The following is a 15,475-nucleotide window of genomic DNA, read 5'->3' as shown; positions in this document are numbered from 1 at the left end:
TGAGAGTTTTGAGAGAGAGAATGTGATTTTTGTATGATTACCGTGCAGTCTGTGTTTCTTTAAACTCTTGGAAATCTGCCCTGGCTTTTAATGCCAGGTAGACCCTTGTTTCAGGAGGGTGCAGACTAACTGGTAACGCTCCAAAGCTTAAGTTGCACCTGCAGGAAGAAAGAATATTAGGTTGTAAAATAGAGATGAGTGTGTGACGAGATGTATGAGGGACATTTTCCGACACGTTGGAAAAACAGGCGCATTGTAAAGCAGCCGTGGTGTAATCCAGCTTCATTGCTGGCGTTGCAGGGAGGTAAAGCTGCAGAGGATCCAATTGGGTAAGGAGGCAGCCCTGGCCCTCGGGTCCTGTAATTTTCAAGCTAAGATGGCCAAGATGATAGAACTGTTCTCGGCACAACCTTGTAGCAGATGTTTGCCCTGGTGTGATCTGTATAAATGTCAAATTGAATTCATTGCAAAGACGTTAGCCCCGCAGCCAGTGCCCTAGAGAGGCGCTTGTGTGATTAGAGGTATTCTGGCTTGGGCACTAATTAAAATGGCTAAAACTGGCTGCCTGCTCGATCGCCAGAATCTGTCCAGGCTTGATAAAATAGTCTGTTTGTTTTGGTAAATGTTGTTTATGGAAATGTTGTTTATCTCAATGTTCTTGGCCATTTTGTATGGTTTAGACTTGATAGGCTATCCAAATAATTTATAATTCTTTCTGTATAGTGTGTATGAAGAGTGGGCATGGATAGCCTGTGTATTGTTTGCTCGCTGGCTTTCTGAACAAAGCTGTGGCTGTACAACTTGATCTTTTGGATTGAAGAGATCCACCCCATCAAAAAGTCTTGCTGTGGCGTACTTTTGCCTCCATTGGCTAAAAGCTCTTACAGCAGGGAAACAACTGCTGATTCCTCTGCTTGTGCCTCGTTGACCTGTGAGCGCACACGGCTTATTCTTTCTTTTCCAACAATAAACCGGCATCGCAGCAGGGATCCGCTGTCTGTTTAACATCCTTTTACTCTCTGCTCTATCAGCCAAGGCCATTGTATCACACTTTTTTTTTTGTCTCGCATTTGCCTGATTTAACCACAAGTTTGGGCAATCGTGTTTGAATGGAGCCTGTTTTTGGAGTGTGCTACATTGCTTTGTTGACTTTGGAGCAAGGTTACAGTTATAATACGTCTCCTCTCAATGCAATTTTTCAGGGCTCTTCTCAGACGGTATAACAGCGGCATTTATTTTGACTATATAGACTGTCTAGAGTGAGAGCAAAAATTGGTGGCAAGGCATTTAAAAAATGTAGAGCTATCAATGAAATCTTAGTTGGAACTGTAATATGTAGTCCTTTTTTTTTTTTTTTGCTTTTTTACAGCATTTTACATTGTCTATACGTGTGTGTGTGTGTGTATATATTGCAGCAAAAGAATACACAAGATGAGAGAATATTTAGGTTACATCACAGTGTTTCTTATGAAAGTATGTAATACACAGAAAGGCTATGAAATCCTCAAGAGATCTCTGTTCCCTCTAACATGCTTTCTAAAGAGCCTGATTCAGTCTTATATATATATATATATATATATATATATCACATGTATAGACAATGTAATGTTGCAAAAAAGAAAGCATAAACTACATAGTATTTGTACAGTTAAACGGTTATATATTTTATATATATAGTGATCATTTTGTGCAGTTTATTTTGCAGTGAAAATTATATTCAATAATTAATGTATAAATATAAAAAAAATATATAAAAATTTCTAAGCTAATGAAGACAACATGCAAAAATCAAGCATTTCGTAAAAGTGTGAAATCTAAAGGGCCATAAGTTAGTCAAACTTCTTTCAAGTCTCTTTTCCTGTTACAGAGGCTTGTCCCTCCCACCCACATATACACACGCACAATCGGCCCCATGCAAGGACTGGAAAGCACATGGGCCAACTCAACTAATTAGTGTTTACAGCTGCACATCGCCTGTCTGTACCTAGTGACCAAATGTTCTCGTATCAAAAACATTGTTTAACCAAGCAAATGCTCTTGAGGTTTTCTTCAGGCTGGCTTGATTGTCTGTTGCTGTCTTCCATTTTCTTTTCCCCCCTCGCTGCCCTCCCTTGCATTCTCTGCTGCTCTCCTTCCCCTGTATTTGCCAGCTACCGCCTTAACCGTTTGGCTCACTGTCAAAGCAGGGGCCTTTTGTGGCTTCGTCACAAATCTGCCAGGAAAAACAGAAACCATCTGTTCAAGTCCAGGCCTGAGTGCGGATGAGTGTATAAATACAGGAGTTTAGGCCTCGCACCCATCCTACACACAGACGCACACATGACCAGAAGGTCCAACTACGGTTTCTCCCCAACGGTCTGCCGCAATGAAAAGAAGCGTAATCTGTTGGAAATTACAGTTTGTGCATACATGCTCACACATCGTCGGTTTTCTCGAGGTGAAATCAGAGTGGAAAAGCGTTTCTCTGTGCCGTGATAGGAGGTAAGCCCCTTCCTTGTCAGATAATCCACCCTCCAGAAATATTCTGCGGATGGAAGCATTCTGAAATGTCTCATAATTCCAAGCTTACGTTGTCAGTATCTCTCGCTCCCTGGCACACACTCTTCTCTTCTGCTTTGAGATTCAGGGCTAATGGAGGAAATTCCACACACACGAGTAGCTTTATGCATTTATCCTGGCTCTGCGGGGACAAGCTATTCAAAATTTATTTTAGGCAGAGTATTTATTTCGTACAAAATTCCAGTGCCATTTTAACCACAAATAATTTAAAAAATGCTACAGATTCATAAAGAGAGTGTGAAATTCACCCTCATTTATTCACCCTCATGTCATTCCAAATTTGTATGATTTCTTCTTTTTTTCTTTTGTACTGTTTTGTCAGTGAAAAGTCAATGGGGTCCAAACAATATGCACATTGACTTTCAGTCTATCTTAAATAAAATACACTGCCTTTTGTGTTGTATGACAGTAAATCATACAGATTTAATATGACATGAGTGTGAATTTTTTTACTTTTGGGTGGACTATCTTTTTTGTTAGCATAATATTTTGCACACTAGTGTATAGAGAAAACAAGAAAATAAAGGCTTATATTTGACATTTGAAGCTCACTACAGATTTTTTAGAGAAATCTCAGTTTTGTTTCCAACAAACATATCTTGACACACAAAGACCCGGCTTTGTTATTCAAGCTGTCAGTCTTAGCACTTGACACTAACTCGCTATGTGCATCCAGCTTCACAGGCCTCCACTGCAAACAGAAACTCACAGGAGGCATTTCCTCCCCCAGATGTCATCTTTTATTTTGCTTCACAGTAGGACATCTCCTTATATAAAAGACTAATAGCTTCTTCTTTGCCCGTCCTACGTTTCTTTGCGACACCTTGTGAATTTTTTTTTTTTTATCTGTGCGACTAAAAAACCAGCAATGTCTTGTCAGAAAGAATGGGCAGCGCTGAACGAGTGAGGGATGAGAGAAAAACCCGGAGCCATGTCTTGGCACAGCTCCTCCATGCTTCTAATCAAATCATATTTCCTCTTCCATCTCCTCTCTTGCAGCTTGAAAGGGGATTTTTCTATATCTCTCCATCGTACAGTTATCGCCCAAGGAAATTTGTCATCACAGATGATCCTCTCAAAACATTTCATCACTCTTTTCATCCTCATTCCCCCACTCCTCTACATATTGCTTCAGCAGATTGCGTTAAACATCACTGCGTTCTCTTCGCCCGTGGATGTCTGCTCTTCTCCAACCTTGACACCTCTCTTGATAGCCTGTGGACTAAATTACTTTTGAATGGCCACAGTGATTCCTTTCACAGTGTTATTACGCCAATCCCCAGCGAATTTTTCGTCTGCCTTCCTCTAGGACGTTTAAGAGCTATGAAGTGCTCCGGCGAAATGGTTAAGGGCTAAAGTAACCTTTTCTTTTTATCTTCTGTAGCATTAAGTTGAGGTTTCATGCTTCAAAGCTCACATCAAATAGAGGGAGGGAAAATAAAAAGCAAGGGGCAACCGTGAGGAAGGGGAGGGGGGGATGCTGTGGCAAACAGTCATTAGGCTGTGAAGAAAGCCAGCCCGCTGTCCTGCTGAACAGTTTTGATCTGCACATTTCAATTAAATTTCACATCAGGAAGCCTGCCATCCTTTGGCCTGCACCTGCGCCCTGACCGATCCCGCCAAAAAAGCCTTTTGCTCTCAGACGCGGGCCCGGGCCTTTCGCCATTGCACGTTCCTCTCATCATATCGGATAAATAACCCGCAGGAGCTGGGCTAATTCTTAAGAGTTCTAACAAGACATTAACTCTCAGGTGTTTTCAATGGCTCGTTTAGTTCAGTGGCTGGGATACTTGAAGTTGATGTCTGTCAGATTTGTGTTTCTCATTTGGCAAGCATTTGTACCACCCACAAGTAATTGATGTAATTGTGATAATTGATATTCCTCCTACGTGTGTCCATTGGGCCACTCAAAGATGGGATACTCTGTGTCTAATGCATGTGGAAACATTTTGAGAACATTTCTCTACTCCTCAGTAAGCATTTTTTATCTTCTTGTGAATTTTTCATGTATTTTTATGTTTCCTCCGATGGCATATTCTGATCGCTCCATTATTTTTAAGACCAAAAAGTGGGTTTAAATTTAAAACGCCAAAGCCTTTGCTTTAATGTGACTTTCCAAGTGCTTCTTGATGAAAATGATGCTGTACCTTGATTGCTTTTGGAAAAAGAGGCAGTCAAAGCTCATAAGGAGCTGTAAGTGCGAGACTTATCTTGTGTGTTTGCCCATGTCAGACATGGTAGCTTAGCAGGCCAGCCTCAGTTTTATAGCCTCTCCATCAGACTGCTGCAGCTTTTTTTTTGTGATTTATGTAAATGTAATTCATATACTCAAGTGCAGGCATCCGAAGCAAATCTATATGGTTCAGTAAAATTCACTCAAGCAATAAAATGGCCTATGAATAATCTGATAGGATTCGAAGTACATGTTTTTCTGCTTGCTGCCAAGAATAGTTTAAAGTGTTTGCCGTAAAGCTGTTAATGTGTTGGGGAGAGCAGCATTTTAATGACCAATTTATGTCAAGAAGAACAGCCGAATGCAAAGAGGGAAAGCAATCAATACACATTAAAGATACCCAGGCCCCATTCAGCCTGAGTTTAACAGACCCTGTCAAACCCCATGACTGTCCTCTTCACTCATTCCTGCACCATTAAAGCATGTTAAAAGCTTAGCAGTTGACACGCCAGCCGTTCCAGTGCAGTGTCTTGAAATGAATATCCAAAATCAGGCAAATGATTCAGTTAGAAAGAAACTGAAAGGTACAAAAGAGAAACAAGAGGAACCACCACAGGAAAAGTGCATAATTGCTTCTCCACCAGACAACGGTTTCAGGGCATGTGTATTTTGAGTGTGTCCAGAAAGCGACAGTAAATTTGCGCAGGCTGCCTCAGCAAAGCGTCTTCTGATCCATGATTGCATGTGTTAATGTTTCAGTAGGGTATTGATTTCCTGGCTGGCTTTTGTGCTCGGGATTTATATGCCTTACTCCCTGGCAAGCGTGCCCTCTGAATGTTTGATTAAAGTTCAATTGACTCTTTTAGCGCAGGGGCTTGGAGCCATTTCACTCCCTATTTGTAGCGCCAAAGCTCTCCCTGACATGTTCCTTTGTTTCCATTCAAGCGCCTGCCACCCAGGCAGCCACCAATGTACTGATCCTAATATCCCAGCATTCAGAGAGCTTCGCTGCCTAATCCTGGGACAGTCACAGCCGTGACACAACATGCCGGCCTGCTGGCAAACCTGGCATGGATTCTTTGTCCAGGAGTCTGTACTTTCTCCCTTCCTTTCTGTCTGTCATCAAAACTAAACTGATGTTTTTCAGAGCAGCAGCCTTATCAGTTTGACATTTGAGGTCTTTTTGTTCGCTTATCAAGTCAGATTCACATCCAACAGATCAACATTATTTTTGTATAGTAGTTGAAAAGTTTCTTTGTTCAGTTTCATGCACTAATGCTGTCTGAGTGCTTGTAAAAACAGCTGGCTCATGAGATTGTTTTTGTGTTTTGTCTCACAGGGGGAGCTGATCACCTTTTACTATTACTGGAAGAAAACCCCGGAGGCTGCTAGTTGCAGAGCCCACCGCAGGCACCGCAGACAACCCGTCTTCCGCCGGATCAAGACCCGCACCGCCTCCACTCCCGTCAACACTCCCTCCCGCCCACCTTCCAGCGAGTTCTGTAAGTGCAATCTGCCTCACTTCCCCCTAGAGACAGATAACAGACTCTCATCACAGCTAAACATGACATCCTTGAAACTCTAAAGACTAATATGGCTTTTCAGAGCACAGATCCCCCTCTGTGATTCTTCAAAGTAAACAGCTGAAATCTCATATCCGATAAGAGACGCAACAGGGAGGGATCGTTCTTATTATGTGTACTGTACTTGTCTCTTCAAAGAGCCACTGATAATGTGTTAAGTGTAGCAGGCTTGTCTTAAAGAGACTGTAGTTGTGAAATGACATTCATTAACCAGCATGTTTATCTTTTCCAGTGGACTTGAGTTCAGCCAGCGAAGATGACTTTGACAGTGAAGACAGCGAGCAGGAACTGAAGGGCTACGCCTGTCGTCACTGTTTCACTACCAGTGAGTGCTTGATTTATGATCATATTAAACTATCAAATCATGTTGGTATTTAGACAAACAGTACAGCTGTGATACTGCTTTTATGCAGCAGTTCAATTAACAAGTTAATATCAAGTGAGAGAAACAGCAAAAAATGTGTTTTGTCAGTCCTTCGGTTGTTCAGGGGTGAAATGGAGGTATTACCCTAATATAGTGATAGTATGAGACAGGTGAAGACTCTATACGAGTTCTCCTTTCAGAAGACTTCAATAATCCCCTCTGCAGGCCTGTAAGTAGTCTCAGTTTGAGAGTGCTCTGATGCTCGGCCCCGTCCCTCATCTGGCAGATGGACATCAGAGCGTGTCATTTCTAATTTAATCCAATCCGACACTTACTCATCCGTTTTTTGCCTCATTAAATCCTCTGACCTGTTGGATGCAGTTGGCATTCCTATCACTCTCACTTCTGATACGAAAACATTCTCAGCATGGATGAGTAAAAGTCTTTGACCTTAGCATGTCCATGAGGTGTTTGGCTAGGCCTGGAGCACTTCCTGTTAGTGTAATGTTTAATGAGTAGAGCGCAGCTGAACTTGAATTTGTGTTTACAGCCTCCAAGGACTGGCACCACGGGGGTCGCGAGAACATCCTGCTGTGCACCGACTGCCGGATCCATTTTAAGAAGTACGGCGAACTACCCCCCATTGAGAAGCCTGTAGACCCGCCACCGTTTATGTTCAAACCTGTCAAAGAGGAAGACGATGGGCTCAGTGGGAAGCATAGCATGAAGACTCGACGGAATCGCGGCTCAGTAAGACACCCAACTTTTCCTTTTTAGTGCCATTTTAACTGCATATAATGTGTTTTAGCATTATTAGCAGTGTTATATTAGATATTTTATTATCCGGTTCAGATGTCAACGCTACGAAGTGGCCGCAAGAAGCAAACCGCCAGCCCAGATGGCAGAGCCTCACCAACCAATGAGGATCTGCGGTCCAGCGGGCGAACCTCACCCAGTGCAGCCAGCACCTCCAGCACTGACAGCAAGACTGACTCGATGAAGAAACCCAGCAAGGTACGATCTACATGACCAGACTATAGCAATCAAAATCACACTGAGCATCACAGGACCTTGTTTTCAGAGGAAACATGTTTTCATTTTGTCAAAACAGAAGACAAAGGAAGAGGCGCCATCGCCTATAAAGAGTGCCAAACGTCAGAGAGAGAAAGGAGCCTCGGATACAGAGGAGTCCGAGAGGGCAAGCGCCAAGAAGTCTAAAACGCAGGTGAGTAAACTCCTACTAAACAAGCAGACTATTATTATAAATTATTTTGTATACGAGTAAGTGTATCTCTAAACAGAAACAGCGTGAACAGATTTTTTTTCTTTTAATCAGTTATTTTCGATACTTCTCAATTTGTGCTGCTGCCTCAAAGATGGTTGTTTGATGAGTACTTCTAAAGATATCAGTGATAATGTGCCTAAATTGTTATTTTGGAAATGTGGGATTTCTTTGGGAGAAAAATTATCAACTAGATGTTTTCTTGGAAGAACAGTTCTCCATTAATCCAAAAGACATGAATAAACTTAGACTAAAGTTCACTGAAGGGTTCATGGCAGTTCTATTTGACACAGAGTCCAGTGAAGATGCTAGAATTTACAGTTGTATTTAATTTGGCGTTACCTATGGTAGCAATGGCAATTAATATCCTTTAAATGTCAGGAGTTCACATTACAACTCAAGCACTGTGATATGCAAAGGTTATTTGTTCTTGATCGTGACTGCACCCATTATTCGGTCATTAGTAACTGCCGCTATGGCCAAGTTTATTGACCCTTCCTCCTCCTTTCCATCTTCTGCAGGAACGGCCAGACTCACCCTCGGAGTGTGAAGGAGAGGGCGAGGGTGAGAGCTCGGACGGTCGCAGCGTAAATGACGAGGGTAGCAGCGATCCCAAGGATATTGACCAGGACAATCGCAGCTCCTCTCCCAGCATCCCCAGCCCACGTGACAACGAGAGTGACTCCGACTCCTCGGCGCAGCAGCAGATCCTCCAGGGCCAGCACCCTCCAGTCATCCAGTGCCAGACAGGGACTTTACCCCCGGCCCCTCCTTCCGCGGCCACAGCCTCCACACCACCCGCCTCAGGCGCGCCTTCGCTGTCCTCTCAGCCATCCCCATCCATTCCCCCTACCTCCATGCCTCCTCAGCAGATACCTCCAGCAGGTGCACTGGCTCTCATCCAGTCAGGAGCACAGAGACTGCCCTCACCTCATTCCCCACTGCAGGGCCTGCCTCAGCCACCTCCACCCTCTCAAACCGGCCCTCAGTCCCTGCAGCCTCCACTACACGGCCCCATGCCGCCCATGGGCCACCCTCTACAGGCCGGGCCATCACACATGCCTCACCCTCACGCTTTACCCGCTCAGTCCTTCCCAATGGGTCAGTCTCAGGTCCCCCCTTCAGCTCTCTCGGGTCAGACCCAAGCCACCTCCCTGTCTCAACAACAGCGACCTCACACCCCTCCATCCCAGTCACAGTCCTCCTCACAGAGCGGCAGCCAGCCTCCCAGAGAGCAGCCTCTCCCGCCCGCACCATTGCCTATGCCCCACATCAAACCTCCACCAACCACCCCTATCCCACTAATGCCAAACCCTCAATCACACAAGCATCCCAGCCCCCCCCCATTCCCGCAGATGCCTTCCAACTTGCCCCCTCCGCCAGCCTTGAAGCCCCTCAGCTCTCTATCCACACATCACCCTCCCTCCGCCCATCCACCACCCCTTCAGCTCATGTCTCAAAACCAGCAGCTTCAACCTCCACCCGTGCAACCTCCAGTGCTCACCCAGTCCCAAAATCTTCCGGTGACAGGAAGTCAAGTGCCCCCTCCGGCTCCTCCGCTCCCTTCCTCTGCCTCACACGCGGCGCCTTCTCAGCCCCCGTTCCCTCCTCATTCCTTCATGCCAGGCAGCTCACCCGTCCTGTCACCCTCCACTGCACCCTCCTCTGTGGCGAGCTCAGTGTCTGCGCTGCAACAACCACCCTCCTCCATATCCATGCCCCTGCCTGCATCAGTCACCGTGTCCTGCCCGGGACCCTCCACTGTGCCACCTGTACAAATTAAAGAAGAGCCTCTGGATGAGGCGGGGGAGCCAGAGAGTCCTCCACCACCACAGAGGAGTCCTTCACCTCCACCCACCATTATCAACACTCCCAGTCATGCCAGCCAGTCAGCACGGTAACAATTTGTTATATTTATTAAACACATTCATATTTTTATTATAACCAAACGTGATAAACAAAAAAAAACAATCAAATAATAATGTATTATTATAAAAAAAATTACAAATGATGATAAAATTATATTGGATTGCATTTATTAGAATGATATATTAATTCATAATTTTTGATTGTAATAAAAAAACTAAATTAAAATAATCTGTAATTAATTTTTTTTAAACTAATTTAAAAATACATATTTTATGACATTTATTAAAATGATATATAATAATATTATAATACATATCATAAAAAATACTATATATACCTGTATTAGGGATGTCCCAATCTGGATATTTGTGCCTCCGATCTGAGTCATTGAATATGGAGTATCTGCCGGTACTGAGTCCCAATCCGATACTTGTATATTCCTATAGGGATGTATGTTTGTTGCACACTACAGGTACATTCAAGTTATTAAAATCAATCCAATGTATACAGTGTTGTGCAGAGAGTAAAATAAATATATGTATGTTTATGTGTGTATATATATATATATATATATATATATATATATATATATATATATATATATATATATATATATTACAGAACAAAATACACTCTCTCTCTCTGTGTATATATATATATGCACACACTGTATACAACACATTGGCAGATGTAAACATGTTACCATGGTATACATTGTAAACAGACTTTTTCACAATTATGAATATTGGACAGCTGAAAATAAACTTGTATTATTATATATGTATAATAAGCAGAGTAATTGCAACAAAGTGGAGATATGGTCATTTTATCAGTCATGGCATCAGTCATTTGCCTTTTTATTATAAATAAAATGTATTTATTAAAATTGTATATTAATAATTATACACATTATCAGGTTCTGTGTGCAAAATGTACTTGTTTAAATGTTGTTAAATAGCACTATTAATGTAGTGTCCTAATTAAACCTGCTTCAGCTCCTCTGAAGTCATCAAGCGTGGACAGAACACAGATTAATGACTGCATCATTGCAGTGAAAGCCTCCATCAGAACATGAGCTTGTCTTTGTAAGAGCTACTGTGGCCTTGTCTCACACTCCCTTGCAGTGAATAGCAATAAGCTCACTAATGCACAGAGAGAGCAGCTCATTATGGCACTGGTGATTAAAAAGACTGATTGAGTGGCTCTAGTATAGTATAAACGAGAGGACATGTCAGAGGTTATTTATTTGTCACAAAGTAATTGCATTGCTTTTCAAATGGCTGCAAATTCAGCCTGTGAAAAGATTCCTGCATTTCCATAGCTTGTGTGTCACATAAGAAGAAAGGTTGCACACTGCAAAATGACTCCCGACAGTATTCATTCTCAATGATTATTCTGATGGTCTTTCCATCTATCCTGTTTACAGGTTCTACAAGCATCTGGACAGAGGTTACAACACATGTGCCAGAACAGACTTCTACTTCACACCACTGGCCTCATCAAAACTGGCAAAGAAGCGGGAAGAGGTGCTGGAGAAAGCCAAGAGGGAAGCGGAGCAGAAGGCACGAGAAGAGAAAGAAAAGGAGAGGGAACGAGAAAAAGAAAGGGAGCGGGAACGGGAGAGAGAGAAGGAGGCTGAGAGAGCTGCTGTAAGTTTTGGTCTAATGTGTTGCATAACAGTAGAAATGCAACTTTATTTCAGCTCAAATTGTTTAGTATCGATTGCTTACTCCTAAATATCCTCTCTGTCTTTACAGAAAGCATCCAGTTCTTCTCATGAGGGTCGCATGGGTGAACCCCCGATGGCGGGATCGGCTCATATGCGGCCATCTTTTGATCCGCCACCCACCACCATTGCCACTGTGCCCCCTTACATCGGGCCTGACACGCCAGCCCTGCGCCAGCTCAGCGAATACGCTCGTCCCCACGTCATGTCCCCCACCAACCGTAATCATCCCTTCTTCGTCTCACTCAACCCCACAGACCCTCTCCTGGCCTATCACATGCCCGGCCTATACAATGCAGACCCCAGCATGCGCGAGCGTGAGCTGCGGGAGCGAGAGATGCGGGAAAGGGAGATCCGCGAGAGGGAGATGAGAATGGAGAGGATGAAGCCGGGCTTCGAGGTCAAACCTCCAGAATTGGACTGCCTGCATCCTTCCGCCAACCCCATGGAGCACTTTGCCCGACACGGGCCCATTGGTCTTCCGCACATGGCTGGCCCACATCCATTCGCCTCCTTCCACCCGGGCCTGAATCCACTGGAGCGGGAACGGCTGGCACTAGCCGGGCCACAGCTACGGCCTGAGATGACGTACCCCGAACGGTTGGCCGAGAGGCTACACGTCGAGAGGATGGCCTCTGTGGCTAACGACCCCATCGCACGGCTCCAGATGTTCAACGTGACGCCACACCACCATCAGCACTCGCACATCCATTCACACCTACACCTGCACCAACAGGACCCGCTGCACCAAGGTGAGGGACCTTTCACTCTAATGTTGTGTGCTGTATTGTTGTATTAGGCCCATATGGAATCTCATGCATATCTCTTGCGTTTATGCGATATATTGGCTAATTTGATTATGCGTTCAGCTGCAAATAAGCAGCTGTGAGAACATACTTGTTTGAATCCATTCCACAGAATTCTATCACGTAAAATAGCCCCAAAATTTTGAAAAATGTCCACACATTCCATCTGGGCCACTGAAGATTGTTTAAAAAAAAAAGCAATGACTTAAAGGGGTTGTTCACCCAAAAATGAAAATTCTGTGATTAATTACTTACCCTCATGTCGTTCCAAACCCGTAAGACCTTCGTTCATCTTCGGAGTACAAATAAAGATATTTTTGGTGAAATCCGAGAGCTTTCTGACCTAGTATCTTTGCTGTCTGTGGAGGGTCAGAGAGCTCTCGAATTTCATCAAAAATTATTTAATTTGTGTTCCGAAGATGAACGAAGGTCTTCCGGGTTTGGAACGACACAATGGGGGTGAGTAATTAATCACAACATTTTTATATTTGGGTGAACTATCCCTTTAATTTCCATGCTGTAAAAAAAACTGTAAAATAGGGATGCACTGATATAAAAATTCTATCATTCTGCACTGATATTAAAATTCATGTTATGTTATTGAAGTATGGTATTTGCTAAATATTATATTTAACAGTTTTATTAAATCGTTTTTTAAATAAAATAGGGATGCACCAGTTTTTTTCCTGGCCAAAATTCTTATATTGGCAGTTCTTATATTACTGGTAACCGATAAATGGTTGATAGTAAAATTTAATTATAAATAGCACTAAAACAAAAAATAAATATGAATGTAGACATCACATGCATTAATTTGAAGCATCACAATAATGTACAGTATAAAAGATATTCATGTTGAATTTGGCTAAAGACTAAGTGTTATAACATTTTAAATGGTCAAGTGGTAGATGACTGCAAAGGGAATGTAAATATAAAAATCAGGGGATTACCATGTACAGTTTAAATATTTAAAAAAAAAAAAAAAAATTTAAATCACCAAATATCAGACAATAACCAATATGGTACTGATATGTCATGCATCCCTACTATTAAATGTTGTTGCATGCTTGTCTTGTAAGCATGATGTTCATTTTGAATGTCAGTGCTGTGAATAGTAAATATATGTTTCTATGTAATATTGACTCTGTACCATTACAAAAAGCTGCTGACACGGAGAAGGTGGTGGTGAATGTCTTGTGTGTCCCCCAGGTTCTGGGGCACATCCGCTCATAGACCCGCTGGCTGGCGGACCGCACCTCGCCCGGTTCCCCTACCCACCCGGAGCCATCCCCAACCCCCTGCTCGGACAGCACCCGCACGAACACGAGATGCTCCGGCACCCTATGTTCGGTAAGACACGTTCATGAGCAGCTTCTCGATCATTTGTCCAGGCATTGACTAATCAGTCTTCCCGTGTCATCGGTAGGCGCTCCATATCCCAGAGATCTCCCAGGTGGGCTCCCACCACCCATGTCAGCGGCACACCAGCTGCAGGCCATGCATGCACAGTCTGCAGAGCTACAGAGACTGGCCATGGAGCAGCAGTGGCTACACAGTCATCACCACATGCACGGAGGCCCTCTCCCAGGACAGGAGGACTATTACAGGTCAGTCCCGCAGCCAAACATTTGTTAGAACGTACATGTGCTTCAAACATCTGTCATAATACCGTACGTCTCTCTTCTCTCACTATTTTCCAGCCGGTTGAAGAAGGAAAGTGACAAGCAGCTGTGATCAACCGCGGACTCCCAGAGGAGCAGCAGGACACAGGTCACAGCAGAACAGTCACACATGGGAACTCGCGTGTCCTAGGAACGTTTCATGGATCGTCTGAGGAACCTTCTTTCTGTTGTCAGCTTTCTTCACTATTCCAGACTTTTTTTTTTTCGGGGGGTTCTATATCGTTCAAGTTTTGAAAGCGTATTCAAGACTGATTGTGACTTTCCTGCATGAACATACTCTGAGAAGCTTCCCTGACGTCTTTTGTAGGTGCTAGAGAACCAGATACTTTGTCACTGTGCTAATTGGGGGAAAACAGAGGAACGGAACCGTCGGGCCATTATATCTAAAAAGTGCTATCTTAAATTCAATGTTTATTTTAATACATTGTAGGAGGTTTTCATAATGTTAAGAAAAGCTGCAGCATGGCATTTTTTTGAGTCTGTAAATAGTATATAAATATATATATATAAATATATATATATATATACATATATAATTATTATTATTAGGTGTGGATTCCTAACAGAGTCGTTAGACCTCCTATATAATAATGTTCTGAAGTGTCATCCCTTGTTTCAGAGGGGAAGGAGATGGCACTGTTCGAGCAGGTAACCATGTCAGATGGTTCGGTCCATGGAAACGGGGTTCACTGGGTAGAATGGTACCGGATTTTAATCCAAACACCTCTAGAGATCAAAGCTCAGATGATGCTTTTTTATTGTTTGGTTTGTTTGTTTGATTGGTTTCGTATGTATCGACAGTCTGCGACAAACGCTCATGACATCATGACCATATGTTCAATTTCGTGGCTGAACTCAAACGGCGTTAGACTTTCAAAACACTTGAAGGAGGACGATGTGCGGTGCCTCGTGAGTATTGGGGCAAGTAGCCCATTTGGAAAGAATGAATATTGCACTGATTAACCTCAGTTTTTGTTCTGAAACTATAATTGGCTTTCTTGTGGCTTTTTAAGTGCATTTCGAAAGCCGTTCGCTCTGTTTTCTGTGTACCAAAGTTGAACGGCATTGAGTTTTGCAACTGGGTTCATATCTTGACTAGTTCCTCAGTGCTTAGAGATTGCGAAACCGACCGGACTGCTTTTTTAAGTGACAATATGAGACATCTTGATGCACATTTTTTTACTTCTAGATTTACACATCGTCAGAGGGTGCTGGAAAAGATAGCAATGCCCCCCCCCCCCCCCAGTTTCCCGACATTCTGTACAGATTCATAGAACCATTCTCACTGTGAAGCCTGGGGGAAGAGGGTGGCTTGGATTGGAGTCTGTGTACCTGTGTGTGTGCATGTGTTCACAGTAGTGGAGATGATGACCGTGTTTGAGCTATTCTCTGCATTCCTGACATTGCATTACCTATGATGCATGATGCCTC

The 15,475-nt window shown here is 43.3% G+C and overlaps 1 protein-coding gene across 7 annotated transcripts in view; it reads left to right on the top strand.

Annotated features, from left to right (window-relative positions):
• LOC107591099 (arginine-glutamic acid dipeptide repeats protein-like) overlaps positions 1–14,905 on the top strand; it is a 176,234-nt gene extending 161,329 nt beyond the window's left edge. For 5 of the 7 annotated variants that reach the window (XM_016280120.1, XM_016280124.1, XM_016280123.1 and 2 more), the window contains 11 exons: positions 6,072–6,234; positions 6,548–6,640; positions 7,230–7,429; positions 7,532–7,693; positions 7,791–7,904; positions 8,483–9,858; positions 11,257–11,479; positions 11,588–12,308; positions 13,542–13,712; positions 13,789–13,969; positions 14,063–14,905. In XM_016280120.1, the coding sequence (XP_016135606.1) occupies positions 6,072–6,234; positions 6,548–6,640; positions 7,230–7,429; positions 7,532–7,693; positions 7,791–7,904; positions 8,483–9,858; positions 11,257–11,479; positions 11,588–12,308; positions 13,542–13,712; positions 13,789–13,969; positions 14,063–14,096 (3,438 nt within the window). In that variant the 3' untranslated portion in view covers positions 14,097–14,905. The remainder of the gene's footprint in view (positions 1–6,071; positions 6,235–6,547; positions 6,641–7,229; positions 7,430–7,531; positions 7,694–7,790; positions 7,905–8,482; positions 9,859–11,256; positions 11,480–11,587; positions 12,309–13,541; positions 13,713–13,788; positions 13,970–14,062) is intronic. The other 2 variants (XM_016280125.1, XM_016280127.1) reach the window with 1 other exon arrangement.
• The last annotated feature ends 570 nt before the right edge of the window (positions 14,906–15,475 follow it).

This window comes from Sinocyclocheilus grahami, unplaced genomic scaffold (assembly GCF_001515645.1).
Source record: "Sinocyclocheilus grahami isolate Dianchi unplaced genomic scaffold, SAMN03320097.WGS_v1.1 scaffold137.1, whole genome shotgun sequence".
NCBI lineage: Eukaryota > Metazoa > Chordata > Actinopteri > Cypriniformes > Cyprinidae > Sinocyclocheilus > Sinocyclocheilus grahami.
Note: the sequence above shows the minus strand (reverse complement) of the source record. Positions and strands in the feature narration are given on the sequence as shown.